This window comes from Betta splendens, chromosome 13, assembly GCF_900634795.4.
Source record: "Betta splendens chromosome 13, fBetSpl5.4, whole genome shotgun sequence".
Lineage (NCBI taxonomy): Eukaryota > Metazoa > Chordata > Actinopteri > Anabantiformes > Osphronemidae > Betta > Betta splendens.
In genome coordinates this window covers 7,032,725-7,044,816 of record NC_040893.2, presented here as the reverse complement: position 1 = coordinate 7,044,816, position 12,092 = coordinate 7,032,725, and the positions used below count along the sequence as shown (strand labels likewise).

Below are 12,092 nucleotides of genomic sequence, written 5' to 3'. Positions count from 1 at the left end.
CTGTATGTGTGCATGTGCTGGGTTGTGGCGGTTGGGGTGATGGTGGAGGTGGTGGGGAGGGGGGGGGGCATCATAATATATTGCTGGCTTGGTCGAAATCGGTGATCGAACAGAGCTTTCTGCGCTCGCACGCTCAATATCCCCAGCTGCCCATAATGCGCAACACTACATCACCGGCATTAAATATTCAGAAGCTCGATACAACCAGGTGAACTTGTGCACCTTCTCTCGCTTTGGCGCACATTACACACTGCTGACGACGAGTCGTGCAAACACTGACTCACATCATCAAGTCGAGCCGCGGCGGTTGCTCTCCTCTGCACGAGCCGCCGATGTTTTATGACTATATTTAAGTTGGGGTTTCAACTTGAGGAGGAGGAGGCGGCGGCGTGTTGAGTTATGCCCTCACTATTCCCTGCTGGAAATGAAGCCATTTAAAGCGGGAGGTGCGATATATAGTATTAATGAGAACTTTTCATCTGTTGGCATGACGGAAATGTTCAAGTGGCCCCAAGCCAACACAATAAAAAAAGCTATTTCACAAACCAAATTGAATTTAGCCAATTGTGCCATTTGAATGGAAGGATAAAAGGCGGAGCTGCGTGCGTCGCTGTCCGTGGTGCTGATACTTCCACATGCAAACCCCTGGAGAACAGCTGCCTACACATTGTCATATTTGTTTTAATACTGCGTGCTTGTATGCTGAGTATTTGCTACTGCGCGTCACGAGCCTCAACTTGCTGCTTTAAAAAAAGATCAAAAACTAAATGACATCATAGCAGAAGCTCAGCTAAAAAAGGAGATAGCGTCATCCAACCTTTCTACTATGTTTTCCCAGCGGGACGGAGCATCCGTTCTACAGTCTGGACATAGACTATAATAGGGTCTCATGCCCCCTCACCTGGTTATTAATGCACAGAGCAAGGTGCTTCCTCTCCCGAGCCACAGCCAGACTCCCGCTGCGCAGCCTCGCCTCCTCTCCCTGGTACACGTTTCTGGAAGGACACGAATAAATACACACGCACATTCAAACTCTTAAACGCTAAAGCTTCTTTGATTCCACGGCGTGTGAGAAGCCCCGTGTCCGTGTGCGTGAGTCCAGCCACGGAGAGCACCGCTATGCAGGATTTTACCACTCATCATCATCATCATCGGTGCATGTCAGTACAGACTAGGAGACGCCGGAGCTCCCGTCCACCCTGAATAAAACACTGGCGTTTCACTCGAAGCGCATAGGACGAGTCGGTGGATTTGACACTAACCTGTGCAAGCCGTTCCTCAGCATGTCGAGCTGTGTCTCCGCGCTCAGCCACAGATGAAGTGAACACTTTGAATCAGGAGCAGCCGGGGAGACCAGACTTGGAAATGTCTCGCAGCCAATGGGATGTTGTGCATGTGCGCGTTTTTTTTATACACTGCGCTTTGCCAGCGTGTTCTTTTTGTTTTTTACTTGTGAACGACATTCTCACTCACAGCATGAATTATCTTTACACACTCCCTCTCTGTTACACTGTATATTAGGCTTTTGTTACGCGTGTATTTGCTCAACGTTTAGATATGATATTCATAATGGTTTGCATTACATCGGTGGGTGGGGACAGAAGGACGCACAAGTTGAATAAACACCTGCATTTGGTGCTTTTTGAAAGGAAGCCACGTGACCCTCACACAGCAGGCGAGCTGCCGTCAGGTGAGGTGAGGTGAGGTGCAGGTGCAAAGCTGCTCTATTTCTTCCGAAGTTGACTTCAACGACATTTGTGACTCATCGAGGACTTTGTGAATGGAGAACTTCCACATCTGCCCCGTAGCTGCCTTCTACCAAAGCCTCCTCCTGCCGGTGTCCTACAGCCTGGTGTTTGTGCTCGGCCTGACTTTGAACTGCGCCCTGCTGCGCAGCGTGTGCTGCCGCGCGCGCCGCCCGTGCAGCACGGTGATCTACATGACCAACCTCGCCGTGGCCGACCTCCTCTACGTGCTGTCACTGCCGCCTCTGATTATAAGCAACGTGATGGGAGGCCTGTGGCCCTTCGGCGACGTCCTCTGCAAGAGCGCCAGGTTCTTCTTCTTTGTCAACCTTCACTGCAGCATGATGTTCCTCACCTGCGTCAGTGTGCATCGCTTCCTCGGCGTGTGCTTCCCCATCGCCGCTGTGCGCCTCAGGACCAGGAAGCTCGCTCTGTTCGCGTCAGGCTCCGTTTGGGTGCTGGCCACTGCGGAGATTCTACCGACTCTGGCTTTTGCGCACTCCGGTACGGTAAACAACAGGACTGTGTGTTTTGAAATGACTAATCCGCAGAATTTCAACGTGTACTTCCCATATGGGCTGTTCTTGGCCATAGTGGGCTTTCTGATCCCATTCCTCATCGTTCTCACCTGCTACTGCTCCATGATAAAGGCGCTTTACTGCAGCGCACCGGGCGGCATCTCCAAAGTCACGACGGCGCGTGTGCGCAACAAGTCCATCTCCACGATCCTAGCCGTCTGCGTCATGTTTGTGCTGTGTTTTGTGCCTTATCACGTCGCTCGGACCGTCTACCTCTTCGTGAGGGTCTACATGCCCGAGGACTGTCAGCTGCTGAACGTGGCCAAGATCGCCTATGAGGTCTGGAAACCTGTCATCAGCTTTAACTGCTGCGCAAACCCCCTCCTCTACTTCTGGGGCTCCCGCCGGCACCGCCACAAACTGCAGGCCTTGCTGTGCAAGAAAAAGATGAGGATACACCCTGGAGTATGGCTGGTGGATGCGGGCAAGAAGGGGCCGTGAGGGTAGAGAGGACTCGTCTTGGACAATGAACTGCAAGAACTGCGCCAAAACAGGTTCTAAGCTGTGTTAACTAAATTTATTTTATATATAAAATACATATTTATCGTACATTCAACTCCGTCGTATATTTTTACATCAACTCATTAATAATGTACGGATCCACAGGATCTAGAAATCAACCAAATCAAGAAAGTAACTTTTAAAGTGTAAAGTGGACCAAGTGACACTTGACATTTGTGGGAAACAGCGCCCTCTAACGTTCAGAGTGATGAGGCTCTAAAACAGATCCCACAGCAGCAACGGTGCGTCATTTCAATTCTAACTGGTAGGCTCCTGGGAAAAAAACTGTTTCTCTAAGTGGGTACAACAACATAAGTGCTCAAATGTCCACGGCGATAACTACTGTAAGGTGAAGGGACAGAAACCTACCTAAATCCAAAGAAAGTCAGTGAGGCAGTGAGCTGTAAAGTGCTGGAACATCTTGTTCTGTAGGGATCAGTGCAAGCTTCTTCTGTTTAAGCGCATACTTGTCTGCAGCTACAGAGCCCCAGTGTCAGAGGAGCAAGGAGCTGAATGATGGGCATCACTTCAGAACACTCCTGTGGGCAAGTGATGACAGATGGGTACAGCAGTGGTCTGGGAGCTGGAAGCAGACAGGACAACACAGATGGAACAGCCCTTATAGTAGAGGAGCTACTTTTGTCTGTCCTGCAGTGCTGCAGTAAAAGCAGTCCCCCTGGAATTGTACTATAAGTCTCTGAATGGAATAACAAACAGATTTTAATATTGCATTGCGTAGGATTATAAATGCTGTGTGTGTGTGTGTGTGTGTGTGTGTGTGTGTGTGTGTGTGTGTGTACATACCTGTGTGCCCAGCCTGGAGAGATACCGGTTGCGTAAACCAAAAGCAGACATGGGTGCTAATCTAGCAAGGTCCCCCTCTGTCAGTTTAATGGGCCGTCTTTTAATCCTGCAGGAATAATAAGGTGACGTCTTCACGCTAACATCGCCCGTCAACGCTTTGGTTTTTATTACTCACCCAGTGTGCTGTTAAACAGGTAAATGTGGTACAGTGACAGAGGATCTAAGCCTTTGAATGTTTATGTAACTGCAAATGAACAATCTGGTAAATAATGGGAATCATCATTGGATTCTAATATCATAATGGATTTACAACCAAATGATTTCTATCATCACTAAAATTTAATATTTGGTGTTTTAACAAAAATACTCTCAGGTGAACAAACAATGCTGTGAGCGACCTGGTGGTCATTTACAGTAAATGAACACAGTTTAACGTTCTGCTACTGTGTTGACTGGTTCCTTAAGAGGTTATTTAGGACTTGTTTGCCTAGTGAATGTTAATCATCCACAGAGCGAGACCCTGATAGCAACACAGGGAGAATTAACTATCATTCTACATCACAGGGCTTTTTAGATGGAACCACAGTAGATGTTTTACCACTCAGTAAGTAAAAAAACTTAATTTCCAGAAAAAAAAAAAAACTTAATTAATAGGACTTGATAAATGAGCAAAACAGTTTTAAATGTGGAAGAGATTAGTTTAAAAGATGAAACGGTGTTAATCACCACACACACAGTATAATTTAAATTCTTTGTTTCTTCTTTTTCCTATTCATTATATTGCTGAAACATTTCATGATGCAACAGATAGTTAATTTTTATGAATCTCCAACACCAGCAAAGAGCAGATAAAAGAAGAAATAAAAGAGTCCATTAGTAAAAAAAAAAAAAAAAGGCCTATGGTGCCATTGTAAAAGGTGAATAGTGCAAATGATTAAAGTTGTATATGGACTTGATTTGTTGGAACTGTAAACTCTGACATATGACAAGCATAAAAAGAGCTGCTGAGCTGCCTCTGAGCGAGCTGCTGCACAGCTCTGCTGTACAGTGAACAGCAGAGTTCCATTAGAATCATTGTATTTAAAAATACATTTTAAAACACACCCACAAACTTACACCTATATACATATAAAACAACTTGATTAACACAGGAACCTCATGAGTTCCACAGGATTCAAATTAAAAGAGAATTATTACCAGCTATGTACAGGAGGCACGTTTTCTCACCATGAGTCTCATCTTCTGAACAGTTCTGCTATTTAAATGCGTTTAACACTTCAAGTATGTTCATTATGTAACTTCGTTACAAAGTAACTTTGTTGTGGTTTGACTAACAGAAGTCAGCACTGAGGGTATTTGCAAAGTCAGTATAAAAGAAGTCAGAGTGGAACTGTCCACGCTGGGATTCGTCATTTGTCAGTGTCCCGATAGACTAGATAGTTCAAGCAGAGCCAGACAGTCAGTTCTGGTGGGAAGAGCCACAGGTGGCAGCACTGGGCAGAGTCAGTAGCGCAGTCCCGCCCCATCACAGTTGATTGACAGCTTAGGGGTGGACAGTGCATTCTGCTGGCTCTGAAGCCCAGGACCGTTTGTGTTCCCTCCTCATCATCATCATCATCTGGAAATATATCAGTTACAGCACAAAAGCATATTAATCACTCAGTTGTATAGAACATGAAATATAATATTTATGGTCACTGACCGTACGTCATGAGAACAGAAAGTACAGTAGCTACCTAACCTACTGTACCTTAGTTTTTAACGCTACAAATGGAAATTCGACTAGATACAAGGTGGAGCGAGATAAACAAAATATGGAAGTTGTGCTACAGCAAGTCTTGTTTCTTTAACCTGTTTTCGCTTTCGGTAATTTTCATCTGTTTGTCTGATATACTAAACCAATAAAACTAAAACAACAGCGGGTTGTTTTCCTTATTGGCCGAGTTGTGTAGGTGAGGCAGATTTCTTTCATTTTACATTTGGAAATAACTGGGGCACTATTCCTTCTACCAACAGAGCCATGAGTACTGAATCAACGTCTAATGAGCTAAAACAATATAATGATAACATGACCCCACAGCTTGTTGCAAATGCAATGCCTGGTCACAGCTTACCTAGAAGGGCGAGTGGGGGGCGCTGTTTAAGATCAAAGTGTTGGATGCTTTGGGGCTTTGGCCATATTTAACATAGGCACTGTGCTTCACAAAAGGATGAGTATAACATCACCCCACAAAAAGTCTTGTGACAACTTCAAATCAATTATTCATATCTCAGGCTAGAATTGAAGTCAGCAGATTTGAATTAAACGGACTGCGGCAGGTTCAGCTGAGGACACATCCAGAGTAAATAAGTGCAAGTGCTCTTGGGATTGCTCGAGTTCCTAAAACATGCTCACGCCACTTGATATTGCGAGTGGGCTGTTATTATATTCGCACGTCTAGTTAACAAATAAGTGAAGGGGGAAACAGTGATGAAGCGTGAAAACTACTCACTCTGCATCTGAAGTGGCTTCTTTCAGGACTCTGGCCCTGTCTGAGGCCGACTGGTTCAAATCTCCTCCTGCAGGAGCGGGAGACAGAGAGGTTAAGAAGCAGAGTGAGCGTGAAAAGGGAAGAGTCTGTGTTTAGGCAATGACAAAGTCAAACACGAAGGAGAGCATCATGAAAGGGGTCCTACCTCTGACATAATTTACAAAATACAGCATCACGACTGCAATCAGTGCAACTGAAAAAACAGAAGGAACAAAAGTTTGAAAGGCGCCGCACTCATTTTAAGTTAAAAAGTATGAAAACATGGTATCAGGTGTTATAAGTGTTCTATAAACGCATTGCATCGCATCAAAATCCCACAAATAGGGAATACTGACTACAAATGCAGGCGCAGAAAAACACTTCCAGCACCAGGTATCCTCTGCTGTCTAGGATGGCTCCGGCCAACATGGCAATAAGAGCGAGCCCCAGGTTCTGGATCGACTGCATGCTGATGGGTGAAGGAAGAAGATCAATAAAAGGAAATTATTTATTAACTGGTGCACAGCCTGAGCAAAGCGAAGACCTATGATGTCATTAAGGGAACATACAAGCCGTAGGCGGTCCCCAACTGGTGTTCAGGTACCACAAAGGCCACCATGGGCCACAGAGCACAGGCCAGCAGAGAGTAGGAGACACCCAGTACAGACTGGAAGACAAGCAGACACGCACATGTTATCACATTTATTTATATGTTTCATAGGTCTCCGCAAAATGCCTCGGCATGATTCAACACCAGCACACTATTCAGTCAGCGAGCTGTTCAACTTGGAAGAATGGTGCCAACAAACTGTGCAGTGCAGCTTATTACAAATCTACAACAACCCCTTACTGCTTAAAAGTGCATGATAAATGTAAATCTCAAAGTTTGCTGGGGTGGACGTTACCATGGCGATCCACGGGTTCCAAAAGGTGAAAGCCAGCATCATGTGAGCGGCGAGGGTGGTGACGACGGCGATCATCACCCAAATCACGTTCCGTCCCGTTTTGTCCACCAAGAAGCCCAGGAGCGGCGACGCAGGCGCCGAGATGATGTACACGATGCTGTGGGGAGGCAGAGAGCGGCACAGGGCTGAAACTCCACAGTACAACGCTGTATTTCACAGCGTGCGCTGATTATAAGCATTAATCAGGAAGCAGACAACCCAGCAAAGCTCCATTCTGTTGCGTGACGCCGGGCTACGCGGGCTGTTCTCCGCCTAGTAAGTGCTAGAAATGTAATTTGGCCAGTGATCCAGAAAAAAGCATCAGCAGCCGCAGCAGGCTGTAATAGTTTTAATATATCAGTCTCAAGGGCCTGTTGCACCTCTGTTACCTGTTGACAGCTCTGGCTTCAGCCGGGGAAAAGTTAAATTTTTCAATGAAGAACACCCTGAAAAAAAAAAAAAAGAAAAAAGAAAGTTTAGACGATGGGCTCACAGCGCGAGGGCTCTACAGCCTTCATGTTGATGTGCACACGGGATGAGAAATCGAATTGACCCCTGCAGCAGGTAGCACTCACTTTTACACACATTGTTTTCTGGCCCATTTGCATAACAACTATTTGCTCTGTAAGCACTGACCCAGCGTGGAAAATCCATGTCAGTTGCTAAGTGATTCGAGAGCGCCTTTCACCGGAGGAAATTCAGGTCGCGATACTTTCAATTGGCTTTTTTTTTCCACAGCGGACCCATTTGTCAAACCTCCTTCCATTTCTGACAGGCTCCCTTTGTGCTTACTTGACACAGCATTGAGATGCTGCATTGTTGAATCTTTCCTTAGTCGCGGGCATTGTACTAATTTAATGGAGGTTCATCATTCGCTGCACTACTGCACAATCTAAACATAATATCATCTTGTTGACTTGACTTTTACTCTTTGTTCACTCAAATGTGTAAGATTAAAATCAATTGTTTAGCAAATCACATGTTGTGTAAATGTGAATATACGTATACAAAAAAATGACCTTAACAATTCAGTCCAGACCATTTTAGATGTAAATTATTACTGATCCGACTTAAAGATCTATCTCTGCAGCAGGACTGACTTTGCCACCAACAGGGTTTAGGAGTGGGTACAGCCTACTGAGGGACTGTTCTAGCTTTTCCATGTTACTCATACTGTTAGGAGCAAGAACCTTGGAAATGAGAAGTGTGTGGAATTTGCTTCAAACTTGCTGCCACTAAAACCTACAGTAACCAGTTCCTGAGTTATTGCGGTCAAGAGCGATGGATGAGCAAATGGACAACCCATAAGCATAATGTCTGCTCACTGATGACAGACAACAACACTAAAAATACAGAGCCAAACAACTATCTAATTGCCCAGACAGTTGATGGATAGAATAATACATCCAACACAATTATCTAAGACACTACACCTGATACTATAAGAAAGTCATGCTAAACCTAATGAATAAAGGTTTGACAGCATCATCCTAAAGTTTAATTAATTTCACTCCTCAGCCACAGCACAACAGTCTAGAGTTAAATAGTAAAGCCTTCCATGAGCCCTAAAGTCTAAATAACCAGCCCATAGAATGTTGTCAAACGGGATTATGTAGCATCCTTGTGTGTGCCAGAAATAATGAATGTCCTTGGTGACTGAAGATTTAAGACAGAAGCTAACACTATGAGTCAGTGGGAACTTTTACATATTACTCTCGAATTGGTCTGATTGGTAAGAAAACTGACACATTGTCATATAAATGGATAATTACCATAACTGAAAAGCACAATCATACAATCTGTTGGTGGCTAAGATGCTGATAGTGCAGTAAGGAAGAGGAAACACACTGACAGCTTAAATGCCCACAATACTCACTGTCCCAGTCCAATAAAGGGGAAAATGGCCACGTAGTAGCCTACACAAATAATGAAGATGAGCCACAAGGGGAAGGGGAAGTCTTTTACGTCCTTCAGCTGGATCTTCTCCCCTGTACAAGATTAACAAACATAAAGATAAGGTTCTGTTGTCACAGCTCAGACTGTACGATCCCAGTCAGCAGAAAGAAACCACATCGCTGTACAGTGGTGAAACCCACACGGTGTACCCACAATGTTGATTTAAAGGCAGATAACGTGAACAAAACACGGCTCGCATGCCGCTGTGGTTAACAAATACATCACCTGTTTTGCCTTCTTCCTTGTGGAGGATTTTCTCTGCTCTCTTGTCAAGGACGGCCAACACCAGGGCACACAATAGTGAGAACAGGCATGTTGCAGAAGCTAAGGAAAGGAGGAAGAACAAATACATGAGGCAAAACAAACAGTCAAGAAATAGAAGCTGCAACTCTCACTTTAGTGATAAGATTACAAAGACGTTAACTTAAGATAACCGACAAGTGCTAATTGATTCGGTTATTTGTGTAACTTTATCTCCAATAGTCAGATCCAGGTTTCTTGAACAGCGTCAGTAACAATGCAGAAGTGAAAGCAATTTCAGAATAGCTGAGAAGTAGCTAGAGAAAAGTACAAGAGCCGACACGCCACTGTACTTGTGATCCCTCTGCAGCAGCCATTAGCACTTTTAGTTCTCTATACCGCTTCTCTCTGCCTCTTCTACCTGTGCTATCTGAGATTGTGGTTGCAGAGAAAGGATCTTGTGTCTCACACGGACAAACAGAGATAAATTGTCTGGAGCTTCACTTATACAGTTTAACCAATTTCAAGCCTGGAATTCTAGCTGCTCCAGTACCGGATGTGTGTATAATATTTACCAATCATGAGTGATCCACCCAGTGCAGTGTATCCAGGTTTACCGACAAGACCCTTGACCTGGTTGTAGACCCATCCCATAATGTTCATGTTCACCGTGCTGCCCTAAAGTCAAGAAGAGCAGACTGAATGAACTTGACTCAATGTACCAACAATCTGTATTTGATATAAGATCCCTCCCTGTGATTACAGTGGTCTTACCAGTCGTGCCATGCTCAGTTGAAGACCGAACACCAGGTTGAGCTCCTTTCCTTTGAACCAGTTCACCGCGTACGTGTTCTGAGCTACAGCCAACGATTCTCCACCGATACTGCAAAGGAAAAACAAAACAGGTACAGTACGTGAGCTAATCAAAAGGTACGGGTCTCAATGTAACGCATTACATACAGCTTCAAGGTAATTAACATACATTTTGGAGGAAAAAGTTAAATATGTGCCATAGACAGATTGCTGGTTTACCCAAATACAAAACGACCCATTTCCATCAGCCAGAAACGATTGACCAGAGCTCCAGTAGCAAAGATTATCTGCGAAAAATTAGAAAGGTTAAAAAAATGCCATCACATTTCTGTATACTGTATGAGGATCAATAGAAAACAGGAAAACTCGATGCAAGTAACTACTTTTTAGGGACAGAACAACGTTTAGAGATTTTGAAGTCCTCCTGTACCTGTCCAACACAGACAAAGACAGAAAAGATGATGGTTCCCAGCCTACAACAAAAACAATAAAAAGCATGCGTCTGTTTGCTTTCACTTTTGGAATATATGCTATTTGTAGTAAACGCATTACAGACGTGCTATGTTTTCTGTACCTTATGCCAAAGACCCTGTCGAGCAGAAATCCCCCAAAGAAGCAGAGAACCACATTGGGCCAAGAGTACCAGGCGTACAACTGCATGAAGCTTTCAGTGTTCAGGCTCAGATCCTGGTGCCGAAAGGAAGAAAACACAATCCATTAAATGAAATAATCTATGATGATGGTTCCCTGCGTATGACTGTTAACGGTCTGTGGGACACAGGGAAAAGTTACAACGATCATATACTGCCCTGTAAAAATACTTTACATTTACAGAGGGTCAGTCACCTGAAGGACTTGAGTTTGAAGTGCAGCAGGGTTGTCATAACAGAAGTAGCTTCCTGAAAAAAAACATAGCATTAAATACAGCTACATTGAACAAAAACGCACGTTTTGGTTTTAATTCAAGAGTAATATCGCGCTATTAAATGAGAATTCTAAATAGTTAGCATTAAGGAAGTTAAGTGAAGCGCTCACCGAATCCCAGGAAGCACATGAAAACCAGGACCACAACTCGGTGCGGGAGGCGGCTCGGGTCGCAGATGGCCGCCAGCGGTCTGTCGGGCTCTCTGGAGGTCGAACTCTCGCCTTCATCCCCCAACAGACTCTGATGCTCCTCAGAACCCGCCATGTTCGCCTGTTTGGGAGCCGCGGAGGGAAAAGTTGCGGGAGGGAGGAAGAGGTGGAGGATCGATCATATGACCCGCTAACCACGTCAGGTGGCGACGTGCTGCGTTCAAGGAGCCTCAGCAATTTTTGCTAGCAGAACAATTCAGCAACAATTTAAAAAGTAGGATTCTTTTGATTCCGAACCGATATTGTTCGTCAGAATTATGAGGCAGTTACTTATAGTGACTGTCGATAGCTTGCGAATATTTGCAATTACCTATAACATATATAGAATTAGCCAGCTACGGTTATTATTGTGAATTGTACTTCTGTAACTCTCAGCATATCTAATAACAGTTTGACGATATTCGCCACGGCGCTTTTCATGAAGAGGCCAATGCCGTGTCAGAACATCGCCGAAGTAACGCTAACACAAACGGAAAAGGGGAACGCAACAATAGCCACCTAGCTTGTAGCCTTAGCCTGACGAGTTTGCGTAGCGGCGCGCGCCCCCAGTAGTCAAACACTGGTGTACTAGTCTGTAAGTGGCTGTTACAGACAGAGCCCGTACGATAAGGCGACAAAATGGCGCATGCGCAAGAAGGACCCATGGTAAAAAATGTTTTTATTTCTTGTACTTTTTAAAATTATCCTTACCATTATTTACGTATTATACATAGAGCTTTGTATGTGAGTATTATAATACAGCATTTATTTTTTGTTACTTTGTCTGATTTTAGTTTTTATTACTGGTACAAAGGAAGGAAAGAAATTCTCTTAATAGTTTCACATCCGGTAAATTTGTTCTCTGCATTTTGACCTGCATTGGGAGAG

The 12,092-nt window shown here is 44.4% G+C and overlaps 3 protein-coding genes across 4 annotated transcripts in view; 1 reads left to right on the top strand and 2 right to left on the bottom strand.

Annotated features, from left to right (window-relative positions):
- Positions 1–1,387, bottom strand: part of schip1 (schwannomin interacting protein 1) — a 138,072-nt gene extending 136,685 nt beyond the window's left edge. Inside the window, exons 1-2 of the mRNA XM_029170957.3 lie at positions 1,263–1,387; positions 902–995 (exon numbers count right to left, since the gene is read on the bottom strand). Of these exons, the coding sequence (XP_029026790.1) occupies positions 902–995; positions 1,263–1,285 (117 nt within the window). The 5' untranslated portion in view covers positions 1,286–1,387. The remainder of the gene's footprint in view (positions 1–901; positions 996–1,262) is intronic.
- Positions 1,388–1,496: 109 nt separating this feature from the next.
- Positions 1,497–4,522, top strand: LOC114867870 (P2Y purinoceptor 3-like). Its single transcript, XM_029170968.3, has one exon. The coding sequence runs from the start codon at positions 1,781–1,783 to the stop codon at positions 2,762–2,764; it is 984 nt and encodes a 327-aa protein (XP_029026801.1). The 5' UTR covers positions 1,497–1,780; the 3' UTR covers positions 2,765–4,522.
- Positions 3,270–11,859, bottom strand: mfsd1 (major facilitator superfamily domain containing 1). 2 transcript variants are annotated; one of them, XM_029170965.3, is made up of 18 exons: positions 11,724–11,859; positions 11,127–11,286; positions 10,938–10,990; positions 10,666–10,778; positions 10,522–10,564; positions 10,311–10,378; positions 10,053–10,161; positions 9,854–9,956; positions 9,264–9,362; positions 8,959–9,070; positions 7,472–7,528; positions 7,044–7,200; positions 6,708–6,805; positions 6,495–6,607; positions 6,305–6,352; positions 6,121–6,187; positions 3,629–3,734; positions 3,270–3,407 (listed from the first exon to the last, which is right to left on the bottom strand). In XM_029170965.3, the coding sequence occupies exons 2-18, from the start codon at positions 11,278–11,280 to the stop codon at positions 3,348–3,350; spliced, it is 1,560 nt and encodes a 519-aa protein (XP_029026798.1). In that variant the 5' UTR covers positions 11,281–11,286; positions 11,724–11,859; the 3' UTR covers positions 3,270–3,347. The 2 variants fall into 2 exon arrangements, with proteins under 2 accessions (XP_029026798.1, XP_029026800.1); XM_029170967.3 differs by lacking the exons at positions 3,270–3,407; positions 3,629–3,734; positions 11,724–11,859 and adding an exon at positions 3,946–5,246 and having other exon boundaries at positions 11,127–11,706.
- Positions 11,860–12,092: the final 233 nt, after the last annotated feature.

Excerpts from the sequence above, each read along its gene's own strand:
- mfsd1 (XM_029170965.3), bottom strand. The coding sequence starts at position 11,280 with ATGGCGGGTTCTGAGGAGCATCAGAGTCTGTTGGGGGATGAAGGCGAG. Across the intron at positions 10,379-10,521 it reads TCTTTGTCTGTGTTGGACAG|ATAATCTTTGCTACTGGAGC; the intron begins GTACAGGAGGAC and ends AATTTTTCGCAG. Across the intron at positions 3,408-3,628 it reads TCTCCAGGCTGGGCACACAG|CTCCCAGACCACTGCTGTAC; the intron begins GTATGTACACAC and ends GTCTGCTTCCAG.
- LOC114867870 (XM_029170968.3), top strand. The coding sequence starts at position 1,781 with ATGGAGAACTTCCACATCTGCCCCGTAGCTGCCTTCTACCAAAGCCTC.